Genomic DNA, 26,348 nt, shown 5'->3' with positions numbered 1-26,348 from the left:
ATTTGTTTCCCAAATTCTTAAATACTAGCTACTGAGATCACACTTCTTCCCTCACAGGGGCCAAAAACTTAGACATGAGGCAAGAGCAGTAACTGAGAACCAAAATGTGTCATTTTTCTGTAGCTGTGCAGAAAATAGTCAGATGCTGCAAACGGGTATTAGGGAAGCAGCACAGCCCTGAAGGAGCCAGGGAGGTAACGCACCTACCGCAGAGATACAAGCTTACACCAGGAAAATCCTTCAGCCACAAGAATTCCCAAAGATCCGGATCACTGATTCCCAGTGAATAAATAATTACTGTTCTTATTTGACATTGCATGGAACAGGTATCCAACACTAAAGTTTTAAAAATACAGAATAAAAAGCAGATCATCATGATACAGCTTTCATAACTCCAAGATGGTGCTAAAAATTGTACATTATTTGGCTGTGATAACATGTCCAAGTCTTACCTGTTTCAGATGGAAAATATTTATGAAAAACTAACTGAGCAGTGTTAATCAGAACGTACTAGACATTTTCTGTCCTATCAATAAAGCATCAGTACAGATATTCTAACAAGAAATTACTTCCCAGAGAGAATAAACAGCAAGGTGTTTCTGGTGGAGCTCGTAATATGTTGTGCAGTCTATGCTGCTACAAAACAAAGCAATTCTTTCTGATTTGGGGATGTCAGTGAGAGACCAAGGCAGCTTGGTTAGCAAGGGGGAAAGTACATTGTTCAGAGAGAGAGACAATTAAAAGACAAGCGTGTGTGCATCAGAAATGCATGTAACATTTGTTCTTTCCCATCCCCTGTATTCAGAATTAACTCTTTACTGTACAGAGTGAGGATAAAGTGGCGGATGAAATTCAGTGATGAGAAATACAAGCCAGGGGATGCAGGGAACAAGAGAAATCAAGCTACCTACGCAGAATGCTGGGTACTAAATTACTTACTGCTGTTTAGGAAGGGGACTTTGCAGTCACTGTGGCTAATTCTCTGAAATGGCTACGTTAGGCTCAGAAAGAGTCAAACAGTGTCTAAAAAAGGAAAGGAGAGTGAAACAGAAAACATCATTGTTTCACTGTGTAAATTTATCATCCACCTACACAGTGGTTATTGCAGGCAGTTCTGCTCCCCTGTCTCGGAAAGAGCTGGTCGAATGAGAGAAGGGTCAGGAAAGAGAGATGAGATGCTAAGAGATATGGAATGTGAGGGGAAGCTAAAGAGTTTGCCATTTTTTATCCTGAAAAAAAAGAGATAATTGTGAGGAGATGTGGTAGCTGTAAAATAAAGGTGGCAAGGGAGAAAATACATAGGAAGCATTTATTCAATATGTCTTATATCAGAAAAAACAGGATGATCAGGCATCAGGTTTAAACCAATACACACAGAGCACAATTATACAGTGGAATTCATCCCCACAGGATGCCGCGGCAGCCAAAAGAATAAATTAATTCACAAGAAAATATTATGCAATTGATAGAGAATAGCTCAATCAAGACCTATTAATGCAACAATCCAGATGCTATCTCCTGCTCCAGAAGTCCCCTACCTGCCAACTGCTGAAAAGCGTATCAGAGAAAGAATCACCCTGTCCCTACTACTTCTGCTCTGTCTCTGGGCATCTGCTGTGGTCCCTGGTAAGAAACAGGATACTGGATCAGACCGACTGGTACAGATACTCATACAGTCCAAGCTTGCCCCAATTATGTGAGCTAAGGAACACTCAACAATGCAATCAGAAAGTGAACATTATTTATAAAACCTAAGTTTTCCAAAGGCCCCAGCATTGCATTAAGTTGACCAGAAGTGTCAGGAATAATAAAATTAAACACAGAAGCACAGGTCATGTTTTTTAAAGTCTTTAGAAATAATAGTAACCTCATTCAATCAACAGAAGAGTGATTCATTGGATACCTGTTTTCCTTTAGGGATGCAGAACAAATATGAGAAACTAATCATCAGGGCCCTTAATTTACACCCAGATTACAATGACATTATTTATAACAAGGAAAAGTTATTGCTCCACTCAAGGTGGGAATGTGAAACTTTTTAAAGCTGGTGACCTATTGCACTTCAGGAGCAAAAGCACCTCTTGAACAGAGCAGAGGCTGGCTGCTGGGTGGCCCTCACCAGGGTTTGCTGCAAGAAAAGCTCCTCTGCAAAGGAGGCTGAGGCCCTTTCAGAAACAGACTGAAAACCCAGTAGCTTTTGTTTCAGTGTAGCAAAGCATTTCCTATACCATTTAAGGAGAGCCAAACTTTTGACGAATAACAACCTGTTTGGGCTGCCTATACCCCTTGATAGCCGTAGCGCGAGTGCCTAGCAGGTACTGTCTTTCCAGATACTTTGCTTCAGAGCAAGGGCAGCGAACGTCGGCAGCTGAGAGGGTCATGACATTTTTCTAAGGCCATCAAACAGTTAAGCACATATAGGTATTTATGTATGTCTGTATGGAAGAGTACATGCACACACACTTACGTATTCAATATATTCAAATAGGCTGCAATATTTTAGCAGGAATTGTGCAAGTGGATCTGTGTGAGAGTATTCAAAATTATTCATTTTTGAGGTTTCTTCAGCATTTCCATCATTTTTATTAAACATTTTTAAAACGTCCTCTTTGAATTCCTATCAAATGTTTGCATTTGCCTAAAATGGTTTGTTTCAGTAAATTAACATATCTGTGGATTGAGTAAATTTGACTTTGGTGTTGTAGAAACTTTTGTGTTTCTGTTGGTGAGTTTTCTCCCGGGGGGGGGGGGGGGGGGCAGAAAAAAAGAGGCATTTTCTGCTGGAAAAGACTCCTTGTATACAATTTTTTTACTAACTTTAATAAAAAGTCAAAGGAAAGAAAACATTCAGGTCTCTAGGCTCTTGCCAGCTCCTGCTGCTGCTATTTGGTTTTAGTTTATTCTTTTATTTTTATTATTACCGACCATTTATTAGTACTGTAGTGGTGCCCAGAGCCTCCTCACGATGATCATAAGGAGACTTTGCGGAATGATTTACAAACAGACGAGTCGATACCATTTCTCCCACCAAGACCGTACACTCCCAGCACGCAGTCAGCCAGCCTGGAGCCAGGAAGAGCAATACAATAAAATCACGGGGAGGCTTGGGGCATGTGTTGTGAGCAAACACAACCGGGGAGGGTTTTGAACAACTGCAGGGAAAGGCAGTGCCGTGGACACTGGTATATCTGTCCTTCTTGGAAGAGGAAGAGGCATTCCTCAGACAAAATAAAGGCTTTTGTTCAGCCTCCAGAGATGGCCAGTAATGGATTCTGGAGAAGGCTCATCCGGTGCCTTCAGACTGTGGGTCTGGGCGTGTGAGCAGTTCCCCAGCAGCCCAGCTGGACGTGCAGTTTGGGGCCTGGCCGCTGCAGGTGCTGAGTTTGACGGGCACCCCAGAGCGTGTCACCCCTGCTCCAGGGACAGGGCGCTGGGCTGGCAGGACAAGGTACAGCCACCGCGCTGGGAGCCCGGCTGCGTTGCTTCCCTACCCAGGGCTTCAGTAGGCGTCACCAAAGGGGGAGCACAGGGCCCTTGATAAGGGAAAGGATTTGTGAAGGCAAGAACTCATCTGGATCTGAAGCCTAAACAAAAAAAAAAAGAGCTAGATAACCAGCTACGGTAGTGCATAAAGTTTGGGAGGACTTTGAGAAGGAGAGGAGTGTGTGGTCTTGTACTATTTTGAGAGTCTGGATGGCGTGAGAGAGGACTGATGAAATTTAGTAAAAGGAGGGAAGACATCACGTCCACTGAGGCTGGGAGAAGGGATTTCCTTGCCTACTTGCTCCTTCTCTCTGAGAAGGTCTAGTCACTGGGAGGGAAAATCATCTCAGTCCACCAGAAATGAAATCTGTGGGTTTTATAAATACACAAAGATTGGGAGGGAGGTATTAAGAGGCTGCAGACACCCTCTATTATAAGACAGTGGCTAAAATTGTTAAGACATTGCTGAGTGGAAGGAATGCAGGTGGAAATGTTCGGGACTGAGGAGCACAGAGGGGATCAGTGGCTTTGCAGTAAAAGAAGCGCTGGGCAGGACTGGGAGGGCTCAGCTGGTAGCACCCGAACCCACAGCCAGAAGGAAGCCACTGAGGCAGCCAGAAGGAAGCCTGAAGTAGGAGAAAATGAAGGAGTAAAGAAAATAAGGCTGCTAGGGCACTGGAGTGAGACGTGCCTGTCAGGATGTGGCAGGAGGGTAGAGCTCACTAAGCCCAGCCACCTCCCGCTGTAAATAAAAGTAATTCCCTTGAAGCTAATGGACTTGGTTTGACATTCGTTAGGTGAGGACAGTGAGGGGGGTGAAAGAAGAAGATGATGACGGTGATGATGATGCAAAAGCTCTGGAACATAGTTCATCTCTAAACCTGCCAGGTAAGGCCTGACTTGGGCAGGGCCGTGCAGTCAGGGATACCAACAGCAGGACAATAACTCTGGGCCTGCCATGGGGCTGAGGCCGAAGGGAATTAAGTGAATTATTCACTGTAGTTTTATGTCAACGATGGCATAACATTAATCCTGTAACAAGCTAAACTGATAATAACTAGTAAGAACTGTTTATGGCTTATTCAATGTAAATTAAGCCAACAATGAGTAAAATATAATCAGATATGTAATAAATGCTAATTAACAAATCAGAGACAGTGAGACAATCATTGGCAAGCATGATTAGAAATGCTTCAGTACTATAGTAGTTGCAGAGCAGATGTAAATTGAGTTAAATGGACAGTCTTGGTGACAGAGAAGATATATTTAACAGGTAGTAAAATCAGCAAGGAAAACCATATTCCACAGTGGACTCAGAGCATAATACAGGGACTAGGAGAGCAGTATTGCATTGCCTTATATCAAATATTTTGTTTATAACATAGCCATGATTTCTGCTTCTTTATGAGAAAAATTAAAAATAAAACATCCATGTTCAGTCTGTGGAAGAAACCATATCTGCAAAATTCACCAAGGCAAGTCTGAAAGAGCACAGAAAGTTATCACTTTTTTTAATTCAATAATCTGGAGATACCTGCCTTGGGAAGGTATTAAATACATTATATCCCATATCCAAATATTGAATTCCTAGATGATACAGTCAAGGGGCATCAGTCAGGGTCTTTTTTAAAAACTCCAGTGAGAGAGGAGAAAGAGTTCTCTTCCTTCCACACAACACAGCACGTTCATTTTTCTGGAATAAGCTTTTTCTGTGTATAATTTGGTTGAAAAGAAAAAACTCTTCCGAAGACAGAATGAGTGAAGGTTCATGGTTTGAAAAATGCATTTTATATTCTGTATTTCTGGAAGGGATTTTTATTGCGCTTTTTTCTGTTTGATTGTTTTGTTTTTGTTTTTGTTAGTGGAGAGGAATTCAAGGGAATGAAATTAAGCCTATGAACTAGTACCAGTAATCACATTAAACATGGGAGAATCGAACTAGCAATTTCCCCCAGCTGTAGGCACTTTGTGAACTGCCAGGCGGTAAATCCACTGCCATTTACCACAGAAAGAACTGTTGCTTGGATTCCCTTCCCTCTGCTTTGGGATTTGCTTTGCATTCAGTAGACCGTTTCAAATCCTTGCTTGCATTCGGTACGAAGGCCGCGGTCCAAGAGCAGCCGAGGGTTTCCTCCTTTGCAGTCACTGACCGGGGAGTTAAACACGCTTCAGGGGTCAGGCACAAAGAAGTGGTCAGGTGCTGGGGAGCCTCCTGTGCTGCAGAACTCAGAAAATAGGTCAGCTGTCCTTCAGCTGCCTTGCAAAAACAAAACAAAAAAAAAAAAAAAAGAGGGGTGAGGAATAAACTTCTTTTTCTTTTCTTCCTATCATCATTCTTCCAAACCCAGAGGGGAAAAAAATATCCATCTCCTACAAGTGGTGCAACTGCTGATGTTCAGATTATTGGTTGTTTAATCTTTCTTCCTCTGTGCCTTCTCCACTCCTTGGGCTGTTAAGGGCTGTAGGTGCCTGAGCAGTGCTGGGCAAGCGGGAACGCTCCCGAGGCGGATCTCCTCCTGCCAATCCCTTGGAGCACCACGGTGTCGGGGCACTGCAGTGCTCTGCTCCTACCACCTTTCTAAGCAGAATCACAGCGCTCTAGAAAGACCTCCTTTCTCTACACCCTGGCTTTAATTTCCTCCCTAATCCTGCAAACAGGGATGGGGTTTTTTCTTTCCTTTTTTTCCCCCTGTACAAAGAAAAACCTCTCTATGAAAAAGAGGGCTTGTACTTGGCATGTAGCATAGTAACATGAGTATAATAAACAAGAGTGGCTGTCCCCATAAATAATAAAAGGAATGTTTCTCCTCACATGGCAGCTTTTCAGAGGAGAAAAGGCAGGGAATAGGTAGTCTCTAATGCGCACGTCGCAAGCTCTAATCCCCGCTTCTGTTGTTTTCTTTGGCAAGCCACCAGCCGGTGAAGCAGGGGGTACCTCTCTGCTCTGCATTCCCTTGTAACTTTTATTTTGTTTTTATCTCCTGTGCTTTGTGCCTGCTGGAAAGTAGAAGGCTCCTTAAAAACACCGTTGTATTTCTTCCCTCTTTCTGTACGGTGTTTTACACTCTCACGACGACAGAGCCATGCTCTGCTGGCGATGAACTTGGACTCATAATACCAGCTCGGAGGTGAAAATAGACCATTCTCAGCTTAACATCATCCTGATTTATGTTACTGCAGCAAAGGTGATGAGCTTTTGATACAAGTGAATAACTGTATCACTGGAAAATGTTTCTGATGTTGTTTCAGCTGCTTATGTAAAAATGTTAAGCTTTCTCACCATTAGGGCCATGATTTACTGGCACGTCAAAATTTCCCTTTTCTGGCCACTCAGTTCAAACTTTGAATATATTGTAGTTGGCTTCAATCTTCAGAACCATGTGTGAGCTACTGCAGTAGCTGAAAACGCATGCAAATTATCCTTTTATTCTGGCTGCGATTACAACATTAAAACAACAACAACAGAGAAAGGCCCGTGCAGAGAGTATCATAAATAATTTAGCTTAAGTGAATGCTGAAATTAGTCAAGGCACCGCATTGCTTGGCTCCAAGCAGTCTATTTGCAGCCAGATATGTAGAGTACCCTCTGGCCAAAGCCTAGCCTTTCAAAAATGGAAAGCAGGACAAACAATATGATCTTCTTTTAAAGAAGCATGTTGGAATGATCCACGGGGTTAAATATACCTAGACAGTCCTCTGTGCCACAGCTCCAGTGATCTCAGGAGAAAACAGACCGTTTATAAAGAGCCCTGAGATAATGAAATGTGCTCGTGTATTATTGGCAAGCGCTCTGAATGGTACAGGCGAGCTAAGTGCATACAGTATTATCTTGCATAATTATTGGGTCACTGTACTGTAAACTAAGTGGTTACTATACTTAGCCATACTACTGCGCTCACTGCCTGATGAAGGACTAGATCCAGCCCTCACTCCAACCGGGCTGTATTTACGCACGCAGTTCAAAGGATTGAATCGGGGGCCTGGCCATTCTTCTTGGGGTGGCCTTCATTTCTGAATAGCTGAGATGAACGTGGTGACAAAATAGCGATGGGCATTTCTAATCATAGCAGTAGGGGTGCTCCCACTGCGGGGGTGTCTGGGGAGCCCCCGGGGGTTGGGAGCTGGTTGTGGCCAGGCACCGCGTAGCCTTTCCCAGGGAGTCCAGGGCTTGAAGACACAGGGAAACAGCGGGAGGACAAACCCAAATAGATGACTTGGAGGATTTCGGAGAGAGAACTGATGTGAACTACGGACTAGACTATTTCGCAGCTACTGCTTAGTCTGCATGCATCAGAAACCCAGATAATCTCAGCTGGGGAGCAAATGTGTGTTTCTCATACGTTCCTTTGAATGGGGGCAGCACAGGCAGCTAGAGTTTGAGGAGAGACTTCTACCAGTAAAGTACAGGAGATCAGGGAGCAGGCTATCTGAGCACTCACAGATTTAAAGATAGCTCTGACAGGCAAAAACTGCATTCTGTGAAAGGGGAAAAGCTGAAGGAGTTTTTTATTATGGGCACTTTCAGAACCAGCCTCCTCAGTACATTTAAGAGTCCCAAAGTGATTGTGCAGTTGAATTATCATGGAGAACGGGGGAGACCCCCAAGATAGCCCAAGGCAATTAATTAAGCAACAAAGTAAGTGTGTGTCTGTGTCTGTGTCTGTGTGTTTCTGTGCCCTCATGCAAAACCACACAGCTACTGAGACTTTACTTCACTCATGTCAAGAGAGGCTGTGAAAATAAGGAGTGAGAGAAGGAATAAAAGCCAAGGTCATAGACTGAGATAGATGGAAACAAAGGCCAGGAACTGAAATACAGAAATGAGAAGCAGAAAACTCACCAGCAAGAAATGAAGTTGTGAATAGAAGACAAATGGAGAGGGAATGGAAAATGAAAATAAAATTTCTGTTGGTTCATAGAATGGTTTGGGTTGGAAGGGACCTCAAAGACCATCTAGTTCCAACCCCCCTGCCACAGGAAGGGACACCCTCCCCTAGACCACATTGCCCAAAGCCTCATCCAACCTGGCCTTGAACACTGCCAGGGATGGGACACAACTGCTCTGGGCAACCTGTTCCAGTGCCTCACCACCCTCACAGTGAAGAATTTCTTCCTAATATCTAATCTAAATCTCCTCTCCTTCAGCTTTAAGCCATTACCTCTTATCCTATCACTCCATGCCCTTGTAAACAGTCCCTCTCCAGCTCTCTTGCAGGCCCCTTTATGTACTGGAAGGCCACAATTAGATCTCCCCGCAGCCACCTTCTCTCTAGGCTGAACAATCCCAACTCTCTCAGCCTGTCCTCATAGGAGAGGTGCTCCAACCCTCTGATCATCTTTGTGGCCCTCCTCTGGACTCACTCCAGAGGTCCATGTCTGGTCCACATCTGTCTTGTACTGGCAACCTCAGAGCTGGACGCAGTACTCCAGGTGGGGTCTCAAGAAAGTGGACTAGAGGGGCAGAATCACCTCCCTTGACCTGCTGGCCATGCTGTTTTTGATGCAGCCCAGGATGTGGTTGGCTTTCTGGGCTGCAAGCGCATGTTGCTGGCTTGTGTTGAGCTTCTCATCCACCAACACACCCAAGTTCTTCTCCTCAGGGCTGCTCTCAATCCATTCTCTGCTCAGCCTGTAGTTGGGCTTTGGATTGTGCTGACCCACATGCAGGACCTTGCACTTGGCCTTGTTGAACTTCATGACGTTTGCACAGGCCCACCTCTCCAGCCTGTCAAGGTCCCTCTGGATGGCATCCCTTCCCTCCAGTGTGTCAACCACACCACACAGCTTGGTGTCATCGGCAAACTTGCTGAAGGTGTGCTCGATCCCACTGTCCATGTCGCTGAGGAAGATGTTAAACAGTGCCGGTCCCAGTACTGACCCCTGAGGAACGCCACTTGTCAGTGGTCTCCTCTTGGACATTGAGCCGTTGACCACAGCTCTTTGAGTGTGACCATCCAGCCAATTCTTTGTCCATCAAGTGGTCCATCTATCAAGTCCATGTCTCTCCAATTTAGAGACAAGGAGGTCATGCGGGACAGTGTCAAATGCTTTGCACGAGTCCAGGTAGATGACATCAGTTGCTCTTCCCTTATCCACCAATGCTGTAACCCCATCATAGAAGGTCATCAAATTTGTCAGGCACAATTTGCACCTAGTGAAGCCATGTTGGCTGTCACCAAACGCCTCCTTATTTTCCACGTGCCTGAGCATAGTTTCCAGGATCTGCTCCATGATCTTGCTAGGCACAGAGAATAAAGGAAGAATAAACAGCTTGAGCCTTGGGAAATATACGAGGTGAGATAATACATGAAACAGAAAACTTTTGTAAAGGAAGTAGTGGGAGAAACCACTGAACAACACTGACACGGCAAAGGAGATGAGAAATCTGTCCCAAGATGCTAGTGGCAGTATTTTCTCTTAGCTGACAAGTGAAAAATGGGTTAGATTTTATACTCTTATTGCCCTTAAGCAATGCTACCACTTTTTCTAAATGGTTGTGCTGCACTATGGAAGGCCTCTACCAGTTCTTACTGTGAAAAGTTTGCAGTATAAGAGTGAATATAGAGATAAGTAAAAGTGTAGGGTCTATTTCCATACCTGCATTGCCCGATGCATTACTAATGCTTTTCAAGTCCCAGAGAAACACTCCAAATTAGCAGATCGTTAGGTCAACTCAAAACGGTTCTTGATAACTGGGGCTTCTTTCAGTTCTGGTTTCGTGGGAAAATATAATGACAAACGCTAAACACTAAGGATATCCTGTGTATACAGCCATCCTCCCCAAAGCAATCACTGGGTGTATTGCACCAGGTGACTGCTGCAATGGAGAACTTCCTCTGCCAGTCACACCATGTCAGTGATGTCCACCATCCAAACAAGTGGACATGAAGAGAGAATGGTACTGCCCTCCTTGGAGAAACAGGAGATGGTGAACGTGCTTTAGGTAGTAGATAAAGGATCTCTAACACCTCTTCACATCTAATGCATTCCTAATGCCACTTTCATAGAGGGAAGAAAAGGCAAAAAGAGTCTGCTTTTATCAGTTCCATAGGAAACATTAAATTCTGGGTCAGAAACTTCCAACGATGTGTTTAAAACTCTATAAAAGTATCTTTTCCAAAGATTTAATGCTGTTTGTAAACAACGAGTTTCAAAAGGACCTAGATCCAAATGATCTGACATAAAACCTTAGAAAAATTCCATTAAGATGTTCAGCCTTCATATGACGCGAAGAGTAGCAGTGGAAACAGAGGCTTAGCCCATTCACCTCCCTTCCCCTGCAAGCTGCGACAGGGCTCGCCGCAGGAGAAGCAGCTGGCCCAGCTGCGGGCGTGCACACGGGGAAGTGGCCTTTGCTGCCTGACAATGCAGAGCACGCTACAGCTCACCCCTTATCACTGCACTTGGACTGGCTATGAACCTTGCGTACAGATAGGGTGTTGTGAAATACTGTGGTAAGGGTGTTTCTTTTTCCTTTTTTTTTTTTTTTTTTTTTTTTTTAAGCTGAAGACTGCTGGTCTGGTCCTTGGGAGCCCAAAAGTATATCATTTTTATGGCACAAAAATTCATCTTTGGCTAGAGTGAACCAGTCTAGTTATGGTAACTGGCAATTGGTTTTAATTCCTTGGGTGTGTTTACCTGTTTCAGAGATGGCTAGTTATGGAAAAGGTGGCTTCATTTTTGAGACTGAGAGGTGCAGCTTTGTAACACTGTAAGTGAAGTCTGAGGTACACTAGCAAAAAGCGTTATCAAAGCAACTCTTTCATGAGAGCTGTTCGGGTTTTTTTGCTTTTAAAGACACAAAATCTGCCTTACGTATTTAAGATTAGGAAGAAAATTCACCTTATTGCACAAGACTACTTGCCTTATTCAGTCATGTTCGCCCCATGTATATACCCAGAGCACTGAACAAGATGCCATTAGGGCTAGGTATGGTTATTAGGAACTTGCTACAAGTCAGAAAACCTCACAAGAAGATGAACTTGGTATTTCTCATCAGCAATCTTCACGTCTTTCCTTGTGGAGGGGTGAGGATGCACAGGAGCCCCTCGTGAACATTAAGGTGAGGTCTAAACAAAAGTTTCAACAAACAGAAATTATTTTTGGAGGTTTTTGATCTTCAGCTCACACATGAAACAAGTTGCCGTAACTCAATAATCTTTTTTTCTGAATCCTTACGTGGTTTGTTTGGTTTGGTTTGTTCTGTTTTGAAGGAATTAAATTATGCTTGCAGTTCAAACCTGCAGTGTGTGCATGCAGGGTAGAAGGAGGTTGCTTGGAGGGAAAGGGTTATACATTCAGTAACCTGTGTATACTTATTTGTTCAGCATGCTAGCTCTTGTGCTATTTGCTGGGAAGGAATGCCTGCACAAAAAGCTATGAAGTGGCTCAAATAAAAAAGCCTAGAATGTTTTGAAAGCCTTACCCTTGATTTCTGATTGAAGGGATCTGTAGAGTTTTTGGCACATTGTAAATCTGTGTTTACTGGGGGAAAAAAAAACAACAAAAAAACCCCCAACAAAATAACAACCCAACAGCCCCACTCTGATTCTGGCTTTATGTCTATGAAAGTCTATGCCAGCCCCAGTTTATAGGATGTCAAGTGCTAATAATTCACAATAGATCCAATACAAAAGAAGACTTTAACTGCATTTTGGGTCAAAACATGTACAGTATTAAAGTCTAAAAATACTATGCAATTCGATCTTAAGAGAATGAGAAAATCCAAGCTTACTCCACATTGTTCCAACTCTTCTCCTAGAAACTTGAATGTAAACTTTGTGTTTAAATATAAACCCACCTCTGGATTTGACCTACTCTATTTATTTATTTAATTTGCCATGCTGCTGAAAAGGTCATGCGCACAAAAAGAATGCCCCTCTCCTAATGTTTTTAAGCTATTGGTGAGGTAGCTCATACAAAGCACTTAGATTCATTGTGCCTCTAGAAATGGAAAGCAAACTCTCTAATTCCTCAGTCCCTTTTTTCACACTGTTGCATTTATTCTTTTCTCTCTTAAATGCTCATTCTGGCCTTTGGTTGCAGACAGGCACATGCAGTATGGGATATAGATGTATTTCACAGTTTAGAAGTAACTTTGGCACAAAACTCTTGTGCCAAACAAGATAGAATCTTTCTTTATGAAGTCCTTGCTAATATCAACAGATTAAGTTGGCATTTCATTCCATATTACTTGTTTTAATCCTATCTGCCAGTTATTCATATGCTTCCTGAGAACTGGGGCCAGAAGAACTTTGGGAGTAGAAGAGTGTGTGCTTACCTAGGGTGTCGTCAACTTCATAACCTAAATCAGAGCTCTGAAGATGAAATCCAGCACTCAGGCACATGAGTTTGTGTCATTTTCTGTATGGTGCCTTCTGAATTTTCCTGAACTTCTGTCTTCCGAGTTTTCTTGGACATTTTCACACCTCACCTTGCATATGCATCCCTCAACACTTGCACCCTGGAAGAGGCAGAGCTGACTGCTTGTAATGGTGATGTTTGGCTACACCGTGGTGAACACCTTTTGTGAAGAACCGGATGAATCAAGTTCAACCCTTTGCTTTCAGCCCTGCCCCCGAACTTTTAAAAACTCATGTTTGATCACTCAAATGAAGAGTGAAAATGAAACAAACAGGTGCTTTATTTTATTATATTATATTATATTAGCCTAGGGGCTGAATAAAGCCTTTAGAGCTAGTTTCTTTCACAATTTGTGGAAAGTTTCTCTTGCAAAGGGGAAGGTTTTCCACACAAACGTCAGCATCAGAATACAGCTACTGTGATGGGTTTTAGAAGCAGAAGAAACCTCTGAGACAGAGAGGTTTATTGGCATTAGAAATGATGACAATTTCTTTCACTGACACCCAGAAGAATCTTATAAGGACTCAGCGATTAGGGGAGGCCCTGTGTCCGAGATGTCCAACCTCCCTGGGGCATCTCGATGTGTCCTGCTCGCATCAACGCCTCTATGGCGATGGTTACACCAAAGTCCCACGGACAGGCTTAAAACCACCTGCAAGGTTTCCGTGCTTCCTGCTGGTTGTTACTTTAGCTGTGGGTCAGAGCCGAAGTATCCAGTTGCTCTTTAGAAGAGCTGAGTTTAAGGTTTCCACTGGGGACCGGACTGTAAATGACCTGCGAGGCAGGAGAAGCCAGGGTGATGCTACCACCTTCTACCTCACCTCTTCTGCAGTTCCCAGACTAGGTAAAAACTGGGAAAAGAAGGGAACCACAAAGCCTGTAGTATCTCAGGGAATGACGCGAAGGGAATGCCCAGCTGGTTCATTAAATTGGTTTCCCAGAGCATTATAGAGAGGGAGCAAGTACTGCCAGTGACTGCCTTCTAGCAAGGTGAATGGAGCTCTTTCTCTCGTTGTTTCACAAATTGTTTTGGAGCAGATGGAGCTATTTACAGGTGGTAAGTTGAGCTGTGTTGTATTTTGTGAGGAAACATCCAGAAAGCTGATTCTGCATACATCAGCAGGAACAAGAGGTGTTAAGGGGGGGGGGGGGGGGGACGGCAGGGAGCAGTGAGGGGCAATTGGAGATTGGAGACCTGTAAATGAACATAACGGTAGTAGCAAAAATTGCCAGATTTAGAAGTTTGGAAGCTTCACTGATAACCAGAGTTTTACAAAGTTTCTTATAGAGAAAGCCTGTGAGCTGCTTTAGTATGCTCTAGTGGAATACAGAGGCTTATTTTGTACTTGCTGGCCTTTTTATATTTATTTTGAGGCAAAGGAAATGCTCAAACAAAGAGCAGGATTGAATCTTTAAAACGTGCTACATTGTTTTGTTTATTCCTGCACTTTATCACTGCAAACTCAATCATCTTTGCTGGCATTTTAGACACTACACAGTTGTTCTACTCTCAGCACTGCCTGATAACAGGAGATTTGTGAAAATGTCTCTGTGCAAAAGAGAAGGGGATGGACAGAAACAAACTTTTCGTGGTGACTCAGAATTATCTCACTGGTAAGTTTAGAGAGAAACAGCTTTTTAAAACCTCCTTCTGCCTTTGGAACAAATTGGGAGGAGGAGGGAACAGTATTCATTTACATTGTAAAGTATTCATTTTTAAACAGAGAGGAAGAAAGAGGTATTTAAAGGGGGAAGGGAATAATGTGTTTTTCATAGCAACACTTGACTTTCTACCCGTAGTTCTAGAATTTCCATTAGACAGAAAAACAAATAACAAGGCTGCCAACCACAGAGATGAAAGAAGCCGCCAATGGAGAGAAACAGATTTTTACAAATAGTACAGCGATGACAAAATACCAAGACTCATTGACAGCATTGACAAAGCTTAAAATTATAGTTAATGATACAGTAGTGGCTCTCTGACATTTTAAAACACCACGGCACATGGATTTCTCACTGTATTTGTGGTTTCCTTCTCTAGAGAGCAACAAACTTAAACTGATCCTGCTGGTAGGTGATAACAGGCAGTATAAAACAATTACCGTCTCAGGCTATAGCATAAATTGAATCAGGCGCTCCTCCGTACACTTTGTTATCAGCTTGCTGGGAGCAAATATAGCACTGTAGTATCAAGAGTCGTTAGTTCAAGTCAGGACTTGGGTGACTGAGCAGGTGGAAGTTTTACATGTCAGATGGAGGAAGCTTAATGCAATATTGAGTAGCAGTTACATAAACTCTGCGAGGGTGTTACTGCTCCTTTACAGACAGGCAAGCTGCAGAGGTTACCGAGTTTGAAGTGCTTAGGAAAGTCAGGTGATCAACAGCCACAAAGCTTCGCTTTAATTTCTGTTGGACTCAGGTTTTATCAGCAAATCGTTGATAAAGAAGTAACTTCGTAAGCACCAAAGTGCTTACATTTGGTTTAAAGTGGAATTTAGGTGCCTAACTATAGCCATGCAGCCTGCAAAACACCCAGCCGGCCTCTCCACCCAAAGGCACACTCATTTGCACCACAGCGGTGGGTTTCTCTCTCCTGCGCCCCCAGTAGGCACTGAAATGAGTACGAGACGCAGGATTTCCCATTCACTCAGGGTGATTTTGTTGTGAATCTCATCTTGGAGCACCCACCTTTCTGCATCTGATCCATGGAGAGCTGGTATGGACAGCCGGTGCCGTGCACCCGAGTGAAATGCACCAACAGCCTTGGGACTGCACCTCAGGAGTCACCTCTGCCCAAACCCCTGACACTGGGCTGTAGGCACAAGCTCTTTCTTCCTCCTTCCACCTTTGGCCCCAATAAGGTTTTTTCTCTATTTGAACTATGCAGTAAGTCAGGCTAACAGATGGGATGCGGGAGGCCCTACATGAGAATTGCCGTAGTGGAGTAGGTGAGCAGAGCATTCGTGTAGGAATGACTTGGTTGAGGAGGATGCCAAATCCTAGTTGCCTCCTTTCTGGTAAGTGCTGTAGGCTACCACACAAAATGTAGCTGGTGAGAATATTGACTAATGTCCTCTGGTTTAAATAAGTGCTAATAATCAACCATTTGAGGAAAGACAGAGCATGGAAACCAGTAAAGGGAGTGAAACCATATGTAAAAAATGGTATTGCCTCTAAGTTACTGCGTAAGGAATACACAGTTTCAGGAGAAGGGTGTTTAACAGCGAGAAATGGAAATGAGCACACCTGAGATGGCAGCAAAGTTGAAAGACCTGAATGTGCTCCTTTGAAGGGTGGGTCAGAGATAATACATTAAAATAACCAGTATATTGCAAGAACTGTTACGTGAAATGGAATCCAGAAGTAAAGATTTTGAATAAATACCTAAGACTTGGTATTTATCCCTCAGATAGTGAGGAAAGGACATAAATAGCAAATACTGTGCCTATGATTAGGAAGAAGCAAAGCCTACAACATAATCAGTTGGATCCATTGATAATATCTCAGCCCTATACAAGGCTCTTAAACACTGAAGGAAATAAAACTGAAGATATTGAGAAAAATTAAAAATAAGATAAAGCACAACATCTACTTCAGGAGTAGATTATGCCATACTGATGAGGTACATGTCTGTCTTTACCAACTGTTCTTCTTGCTGACAAGGAAAGCAGTGGATCCAATCCATCTGGATGTCAAAGAAACACATCAGAGAAAGCAAGACTTAATGCAGCAACAATGAAAATTAGTAGGAGAAAATGAAAGGTGGCTATGGGACCAGCTAAAGAAGAGACAACAAAAGTTGAATCTAAAAAACAAGAGGGATAGAATTGCTGTCACTGAGAGACAGAAAAGAGATATTTAAGGTAAAAAAAACAGTATAAACTGTCATAACTAAATTTACATTGAAAACCTTAAGAAGTTTTGAAACATCAGAAGAGCAAGGTCTGGAACAGCCACCCAGTCAGTATAATGGGAGCAGCATTTTAAGACAGAACTTTGCGAACAAGTTTAAGCTTGATAAATTGTAGACTACAGGGCTGACTCCGATAACAGGGACCTGGGCTTGATGACCCAGGAGATCCTTTCTAATCTTTTGTATATAATTTGGAATATAAGAGCTGGAATACTCATGGACCAGTCTTCTTACTGATAATGCACGAGATGATAATTTCTAATACCAAATTAAAGAATAAAGTGGCTTGTTCCTTCATCACCTGTTAGTCTGAGGGAAGAGATAAAGAAGAGAGGTAGGGCCTCTTGTGAACCTTAAGACTTTGTAAAAATGCAAGTCTTTTTTCTGTTTACGTTGGACGACAGTTTTTTGCGTGTATCTAATATGGTACTGGTTTACATTGATAAAGGAGTTGATCACAACAGTAAGAAATTGTGATAAGCTAACAAAAATATTTGCATCTTAATTACAATTTTTTACTGTAAAACCAGAATTGTGTATAATAGAAATAGGCCTGGGGAGGGATTTAAAGACATAATCTAATCCATCCCCTGTGGGATGAATTATACCCTACAGCATTCCTCACAGATGTTTATACATTAACCTGTTTGTAGAAATCTCCAAAGATGGAACTGTCTGAACTCCCCTAGACATTGCAATGTTGTTGTTGCACTCACTGTTCAGAAAGGTTCTCTTAAGGTCTGGTCACAAACCTTGCAGCAACTGAAACCTTTTTTTTTTTTAAGCAATCGTTCCATATTTGAAGATTGTTATTTTATGTCTCTTCAGCCTTTTCTTCTCTTGATCAAACAGCACCAGTTCTTTCAATCTTTTCCTCATAGGTTGCATTTTTCTGACTTCTAATCCTTCCTTGTTGCTCTTCTCTGGTTTCAATAAAACTGATCTGAAGCCATAGTGAACTCTGAAAGCCAGTGCTGAGGAGGGCAAGATTACTTTCTTTATCTTGCTGACTTTACTCTTGTTTATAAAGTCTAATATGACATTGTTTACTTGAAAGTTCTTCCTGTTTTAAAAAAGGATCATTTCACGAAGGTGAGAACACGTGTGAGCCAGGCACTTTCGAAAAAAAGAACTGAAACAAACTAACATGTGAATGATGACCAAGAACTGGCTCTTAGCAGAAATGTTTTTAATAGGCTGCAAACAAGAAGAAAACCCTGCACAATGAAAAGGCATAGATTTTGAGTTTTAAAAGGAAACACAGAAGCACAAGTAACAAGGAGAGTTGCTTGTTCATAAGTTTAAATCTAAGAATTGTAGAGCTTTGCCAAGGGAGAGTACACTGGTAGAAATGACCCAGTAAACATCAGTAGAAATTTTAATTTCTTTTGGTTTAAGCATCTTGGAAACTAAAGGAATTCTAATAATAGTTAAAATTTTATCTAATACAAGGCAGAAATGTTATGTTGAGAGTATCATGGAAGAGAAAAAATGTTCATCTAATGGAACTGTCCTGTATTTTGAAATAATTCAGAGGTGCATTTGATCTATTTCCCAGCTTTTGCTGTCGTTGGAGTGGGGGTTTTCTGTGTTTTCAGGTTGTTTTGTGTTGCATGCATGCCAAATGCCAATGGCTCCGTGCTGCCCGTGTGCCTCCATTCAGCCTGGGTTTCCTCAGTGCCTGCCAAGGAACCTGTTCTGCACTAGGGGGAAGGACCCATCCTTTGCCCAGGTAATTCTGCTGCTCTTTGGGTTTTGGAGAGGTTTTTCTACGTGTAGATTTGTTTGCTACAAATTTCTTTGTTGCTGTGTTGTCCTACATGCTTGCCTTTTAATTAAGACATTTGTAATGTCTCCAGAGTTAGGTGGATGGCACATAGTTAGGGGGTTTTTGTACCACAAAAGGAAATAAATATTCTACAGGTGAGCATCTCCCTATAGAATTCAAACGTTAGGAATTACGGCACTCAAGCAATGTCTTTATTAACAATGTTTCAGGCCTTGGTACTGACCTCTTGTTCACTTTTTATTCTGTTTTTCCCATAAAAATAAGTTGACAGCATTCCCTCTCCCGTCCCCTCCTTTACTTTGCCAGGGCAGCAATATAAACAGTACTTGTTACAGAGCACATGCAAACAACTGTCCTGCATTATGCAATGTGATTAAAAGGCACATCATACTGCTTTCAGTACCTGCTGATTGCACACTCTTAAGCAGGGTGTCTTTAAGGCGCGAGTTGCCACCGCGGTACAGGTACTGCGTGTTGAGTAGCGACATGAAAGAACTCTGCTCGTAAAATTAACTTGATTAATAAGGGGTCTGTTTCGAGAAGGGCTGCCGAGCCAGCTGGGGCTGTAGCTGTGTGCCACAAACCGCTGCCTGGTACTTCCTGCAGCCTTGCGTTCCTCCCTCTACTTCTGCAGAGGTTCTTATGAGCCAGATGGGAGAGTTTCTGCTCGCAGGGAGTGATTTGACATAGCACGCATTGCTGCCGGTATGACGCTCAGAGCAATTTTGCCTAATACTACCTGGAGTTATGCCACGAACACAGGACCTCACTACAGTCTACTCTAGTCAGCTCCACAAGGTCAATGACCAAAAGCCTTCAGATTTATGTTTTAAATGCTCTCCTAGCTAGTACTAAACCAGGAATTAATGCTCACAGCACCACAGACTTTGTGGAGTTCAAAATGCTTATTATTTGTACCGAAATGCACAGTAATGAGGCCTCTTAAAATACATAACTGATTTGTTAAACAAGTTCTTTTTAACTACTGATCTTTTCCTGAAGTACAAAGATTAAAAGCTCTATTAACTCAATGCTTGGCCAGGTAACCAGAACAGAAAGTATCTGCTAGCTACATTGCAGCGACACTGGAGCTGTGCTCAGCACAACGTTTTACATGTACTTTTGAACACTCTGATTATCTGATCTGCATATTTAAAGGCAGGGCACTGGATTATCTCAAGAAGACGTAAACTGATACAGATACTGCAGCTCTCCTGTATTTCAATAGCTATTTTCAGCCTCATTTCAGTGCCTAGAAATGGTACCACCACAGTACTGCTAAAACTATTTCCCAAAGTAACATATGTATTTTTTCTTAAAAATTGTACCAAATTATTGCTGTTTCAAAATGATACACTTTTTACTGTTTATTGTAAGATGGTTAGAGCAATTCCTAGGAATTGTTATGAATCAACATGAATAAAAGCCAATGTGTACCCCAAGATATCCATGAAAGAGTTCTTCATTTTAGTGAGACAATTGCAACATGAAGCACCTTACAGGAAACGTAGGTGTACTATCTGCAAGCCAACTCCTTTATTGCAATACATTGTGTTTTAATGCTGTACACTATTATTTTATTGCATCATCTATGGCAGTGTGTCCTTTCATTTCAGCAGAAAATTACGCATTGTACTGCAACTTTTTCCCCCTCCCTTCTACAACATTTCTATTGGATTCCATTCTGAAATGATACCAGATATTGTTTTTTTCAGCACTACATTGCTTCAGGGTGACTACATATATGTAATTTTCCTGTACAAGTCATTATACCTCTAAAAGAAACAGAAAGCACTTGTAGTTATATTGCCCAGCTACATGGCCACGCGGTCTGTGTCATTCCTTTTTTGAAGCTGAATTATCTATACTGCAAACTACAAATTTACTTATGCTACAGGCACAAGAAATACAGGCTGCAGATTAAAGTAGGTGGAATTGTGATTCAATGAATGGCTTATACATTCTTAAACTAAAGGTTGGATAGATTAAATTAATGATTTATCACAGATGGACAACCAAAAGGAAACCTGTTATTTAGGGCATCTTGACTTTAAAAATCACCTCTGGCCTCCTCTCGTGCAGCATGCTGTGTTACTTGTTCGTTATACAGGTACCCTGAGTCTCAGCTGCAGCAGTTTAATGTCGTGTCTTAATTGTTTTCCACATCTGTTTTTCTTTCATTGTGATCTTCTTTTGTTTTTCAAGGGTTAGGGTAACTAATCAAAACCTAACTTTCTTTTCTGAGTCCTTTGTGGTATGTTATTTGGGGTTTTTTTTTTCTCTCCCATATAAGCTGATGGGTAGAAGCTAGTGTAGATTTCAAAGTACTGATTTGTAAGCCCAAAGTTCTTAAGAGCACTAATCATACTTGAAACACACTTACTATTTGAATATTTATCGCCTTAGGAATGCATGGGTGCTTTTGTAATTTAATTTATGCATTGCCTTTGTAGACCATCATTATTTGGAAAAAAAATTTCTGCATAGTACTGTAGCAAAATTTCTGGATAGAAATATTACTCCTAAAAATAAAACTGACACTCTCTAAATTAAAACCAAAGTCTGTTTATGCTGTTGGGCATCAGGTATTTACAAGCAAGCTGACAAGTGTAAAAAAATAGTTACTTATTGTAAAAAAATAGTTCCTAACAGTGCTTTAAATCTTCTGTTTTTCTGACAGGGATGGTCTCACTAAAATAAATGTTCAGTGGCAATTTTTTTAATGGGTTCAATGCACATAGAAATTTCAGGTATTGGATTTTCATAGCTAGGAAATTGAGCCGAATGAGACCTCTGTGGTTCATCAAACATAGTTCCATGAAGCTGCAATAATATGTTTTTATTCCATTTTGAAACTGGTTTTCACTCCCCATTACTGCTGGAAGACTATTTCAGAACATCATTTCTGTGACTAGAAACTTGTTTTTAATTTTTACTTTAATTGCAGCCTGCTACCCAGTACCAGGACTGATTCTGACAAAGATTAACTGAAACAGGTAGGAGTTTTGCTTGGAGAAGGGCTGATGATTAAGCTTTTAAATATGCAGTACACTAGGAAAAAGCTCCCAAACTGGAGACCTCAACCTGATGGGAGTTTTTATGGTTCCATTACCGCAGCTATTTAAAAACACAGTACTGAGTTAACTGTTGGTGAATGTGAACTGTCAGTCTGGCCATCTCGTATCTTAGCCGGGTATATGGGGCTGGTTTCCGCACACAGGTTAGCGCATCTTGGCCTAGCTGGCCAGCTTGACTTAGCCCCAGCCTTGCTGCTAGTGCTGATAAATCAAACTTTCCTTTCTCCCACACTTCTGGTCAATGTGCAGCTGAGTGCTGAGGCTTCTTTGCAGCACTGCCCAGACACAAAACCTGCAGACATGCAGCACGACACAGCTTCAATTTGTGCTCAGGTCTCCTGTCCATCAGTAGAAGATGACAGGCATACAATGGGAGTGAGACATGACTGGCATGTGCTGTGGGTTCCACAGTGCTTATTTCCAGCTGAACAGGTTATCACAGTGGTTTACTAGAAGTGTGCAATTTTAAAAATTATTTAAAACTCTAACCTGATTAATGGTATCCATATACATCACTGCCATCACTGCAGAAATCAAAACAGGACTTCAGAAGTGTTGGTGAAGGGGTCAATTTTGAAGAAAAGGCAACCTCTGACACTAGAGGTAGGAAGAAGAATGGAATTTTTATTTTTTTTTTAACAAACCCTGATAATCAGAGTCCCATCACTGTGCATAAAGATTACTGGAGAAAATGTTCACTTGGAGCCATTTTTCTTCCCATCTGTGATCTCATTAGTTTTATGCAGTCAATAAATTTACTGTTTAATGTTTGTTTGTACTGTAGGGCATTGGGACCTTGAACAGGTCTTCACTGAGCAGTGGATTGCACAAATAAGATACAAAAAGAGGATTGAGGATGCTGAGCTTTGAATCCTGGTGAAATCAGGAATTTGGTAACAGTGGAGTCATGAAATCTTTTTTTTCTATAGATCTATGTCTCAAGGCGGGGGTTCCCAGTGGATTCTCTCATGCATAATGAGGGTTAGGGAAGCCCCATCTTTAGTCTTCTCTTTTGCAAGGACACCCCAGACACACATTTTTTTGAAAAATTTGAGAATTACAAATGTGTCTGTCTGGAATTGTCCAATGGGCTTGGAGGCTGTGGCTGGGAAGGAGGGATGAGCGCCAAGACCTGTGGGCTGTGTACTCAGCAACCTTGTCCCCTTCAGAAAATTTCCTATAAGGAGAGGGCTACTAAAGGTGGGAGAAAAAGCTAACTTGAAACCAAATGATTATGTCTTGTCCTTTGAAGGATTTGCCTTTTGAAAACACAAAAAATACAACGCACATGCCTTGCCTGGTGATTCAGGCATGAAATAATGCTGAAGGAATAAATGAAGCTGTTCTAAATTAAGAGTTTAACACATTTTCTGTGTAAGGGTATTAGTGAGAGGATTTCCCATTGGTACAGCTCCACTCCTACTGGGAAGAGCCAAAGTGCTATTGCAGAGTAAGCTGCCGTGACCACTGGTGTCCCGATATACAAGACAGAGTTGTTCTGAACGGGGCCAGATAGCACTGCACTTAAAACGCCAAAGGAGCTATATCTACACTAGAATTCATACTTTGCTGCACTGTTGTTAGCAACAGAAAGTTTTTGCTGGAAAAAATAAAATGAACATAGATACAGTCTACTAGAATCGTATCCATTCTGGTTTTGTAAATGATGTAAGTTCTCTTTAAAGGCTAGACGTACAATGCCAAATATTTAGAGAGGTTCTTAGCATTACAAATAAATACACATCAGTGCACCATGCATACAAGAGAATTAGTTAGCTGGCATTTATTGCATATAAGCAATTATGTGATTTATTTGTTGCATAAATCATTTGAATGAGCAAATTCAGGTGCATGCATGTAATGAAACTCAGCATTTAAAAAGCTTGGCCTCCTGTCTGTCGCCTTCTCCAGGGAATGCAATGGTACAGCCAGGCTGTTACTAAACAGTGGGAAAGTTGCTTTTGAAGCTTGTGCTTGCAAAACATTTTTGTCCTTGATGTGTAGTTTAATTTGCTTTCAGAGATGCAAGAATGCAAAAAATGTTTTTCATCAAATTAAGAAAAATGAAGGTGCTTCTGTAGCAGACTAATTAGATAGCTATCTAAAATAAATGTTTTGTTTAATGTCTGATTTCTTATTTAAATATATAAATACCAGCTAGTGTTTTAAAGCTTCTGTAGCTGTGAATGGCTCTGCTGTCCCTCACTGCAAGCTACGTTTTTATTACTTCTTCCCAATAAATTTATTTTGCTGACATGGGCCCTAATCCAGTGAAGTGTTAAAACATATGCTTAATTTTAAGCGTGTGAGTAAAGCCAACGGAACTGTTCCTATGCCTAAATTTAAGCACAAATTTGCATTTGGCTTAGCTGGGGTTATAGTTTCTGGGTTACGTTCCTGAGGACTGTATGTCTTTTGCAGAATGGGCACCCTCCTGATGGAAGAACAGACTTTCATGAGCTTTAAAGGTATTTTGTTATTTATCAGAAGATCTTGAGAAGGAAAATGTACTGACAAGTAAACACTAAAATTTTTGGACAATAATGCATTCCTTTAAAAATATATGTTATACAACTCCTAACAAACTTTCCACAATTTCCTCTTCCACCTCTATGTATGACATTGTAGTAGCTGAAAACAGCTGAGATGATACTAGCTGATTGTTTCCATGAATGACCACCTTATATTCTGTATTGGTTTTCCTAGTTGTATTGACCTTTTTAGCTTGGCAACGGGATGACCTTTCTTAATTCTAGTGAGCTGATGAGTAAGAAGTTCGATATTTCTTCATATTTTGCTCTGGGATACTGAAACGCTTTTTAACTGTGGGTATGTATGAGTGATCTTTTCCCACAGAAAAGTAAAAGCTTGCGAGATGATGACTGAACCATAGTGCAACTTGGAACTTGAAAGTCACACAGGTAGAAGAGGAACTTGGTGATTTTGACGCAGTAGCTAGAGGATAGCTTGTTACACGCTGAAATGTATTCCTGCAATTTTCACTTCTGCCGGCAATCTCAGACAGACCTAGGACAGAGTGGACCTGGAATCTGAGCTGCCTTCTCCTTACAAGGGCTTGCATGAGATCCAGGAGGAAACAAACCGGTAGTGTGTATACAAGTTTACATGGCTGATTTTCTTTTGTTACACCAGTGAGTTTTCTAAAAAAATGGAGAATCTGGTACTGCTCTTCACCAAAATCAACTGTTTCTTATATATATATATCAGCATTAGAAAGCTCTGAGTTACTTTTTTTTTTTAACATGGGATGGCTTAAAGTCTTTGTGTGTTTCGTTTGTACCATGCAAGCTATCAAGCACCACAGCTGAAGAGAAGAAAGAATGCAGAGAATCTGTACTAAGCTTGAATTTTACTTAATAGCAGGCACAGGATTTGTTCAGAGAGTTTTATTATTGGGTGAGGAGTTAAGGTAATTACAGCAGTGAGGCAGAGAGCCAGAAGATGATGGAGAAATCTAATACTGTGAACCATTTAGGTTTAGAGAGTACTTTGGGTTATTTTTAAAAATATACCAGCCACCTACCAATAACCTTCTCCACATTTGGGGGAATTTAAACACAATATAATTATTGCACCTTGTGTGTTAACATATATAATAAGATTAAGTATATGCACTATGCACTCACTCTCACATTTACAAAGTGTGTAAAGGAAAGGGATTTGGCTGAAGTCAATGAGACAGAAGAGGTTAAAATCAGTAGCTGGAAAATGAAAGAGCTGTAAGACGTTTTGCAAGGGTTTTTACTATGAAAACACTCATGCCTGATTTGAATCTGGAACAGGAAAGTCATTTGTTTGGACTTCAAGGTAGGTTTCCTGTCTCAAATCAGCAAGTTATACCTGTCCAGAAAAACACTTAAGCCCATTCTTTGCCTTAGGTTTCAAGATGGCGCAAAGTTTAAGCAAGTGGTTGAAAGGTATCCTGAATAAAGATGGGCTTTAGCAAGAGACTAGTGTTTTGCTGAATCAAGATCCTAAAGACATGCAGTGACTATACACGAGTATTACATAAATCTCAAGAAAAGCAGAAATTTATTTTTATCATTACTTTCTACTGAATTCCCCACCAAGCATAGGAAACAGTGGATTTGGGAAGAAACATAGCCAGTATTTCTTCTGAACTATCTTGGTGCCTCAAATGGTCTTGGCTTTCTCTATTTTATGTCACTGAGTTATCAAAAAATATTTTCATGAAAGAGGCATGTGATAGCATTAAATACCACTAAATGCATCTCCCTAGTAGATATTGACTCAGCTGTACATCATGTGAACATCTCTGAGCTTTATTCATACATTTTTAATTCTCTTATTCAGAGCACTGAAAGATCTGTAAATCATTGACGCTATCGATGATGCACTTTTTCTGGCTTAGTCAAAAGATTGATTTAATATGGCACTCTTTCCCAGTTTTAAAACAATTATTTTAAAAAACTTCAGAATTGCTTTGGCTAAGCTAAGCTATTTTCCTTCAAGTGTAAACATTCTTTTAAGACACTCATGATCAATATAAATGAATGGGGTTTTAAGCTATTAAAAAAAAAAAAGTCTTACCATGTCTCAAAAAACATATTATTTTGGTATGTCAGATTAATACACAGCCTACAGTAACGCTCCACTCTAACACAGCTCACTATGCTTTTAAAATTGCCAGGGTAGGCTGTCTCTGAATGGATTTCCCCTATGCAAAGGCCTTACCCAAATC

General features: G+C 41.3%; 1 protein-coding gene across 1 annotated transcript in view; it reads left to right on the top strand.

Moving 5' to 3' along the window:
• The window catches only part of UST (uronyl 2-sulfotransferase), a 229,035-nt gene extending 206,273 nt beyond the window's left edge, over window positions 1–22,762 (top strand). Inside the window, exon 9 of the mRNA XM_075748443.1 lies at window positions 22,555–22,762. Within this exon, the coding sequence (XP_075604558.1) occupies window positions 22,555–22,747 (193 nt within the window). The 3' untranslated portion in view covers window positions 22,748–22,762. The remainder of the gene's footprint in view (window positions 1–22,554) is intronic.
• Window positions 22,763–26,348: the final 3,586 nt, after the last annotated feature.

This window comes from Balearica regulorum, chromosome 3 (assembly GCF_011004875.1).
Source record: "Balearica regulorum gibbericeps isolate bBalReg1 chromosome 3, bBalReg1.pri, whole genome shotgun sequence".
In the NCBI taxonomy this organism is placed as follows: domain Eukaryota; kingdom Metazoa; phylum Chordata; class Aves; order Gruiformes; family Gruidae; genus Balearica; species Balearica regulorum.
Note: the sequence above shows the minus strand (reverse complement) of the source record. Positions and strands in the feature narration are given on the sequence as shown.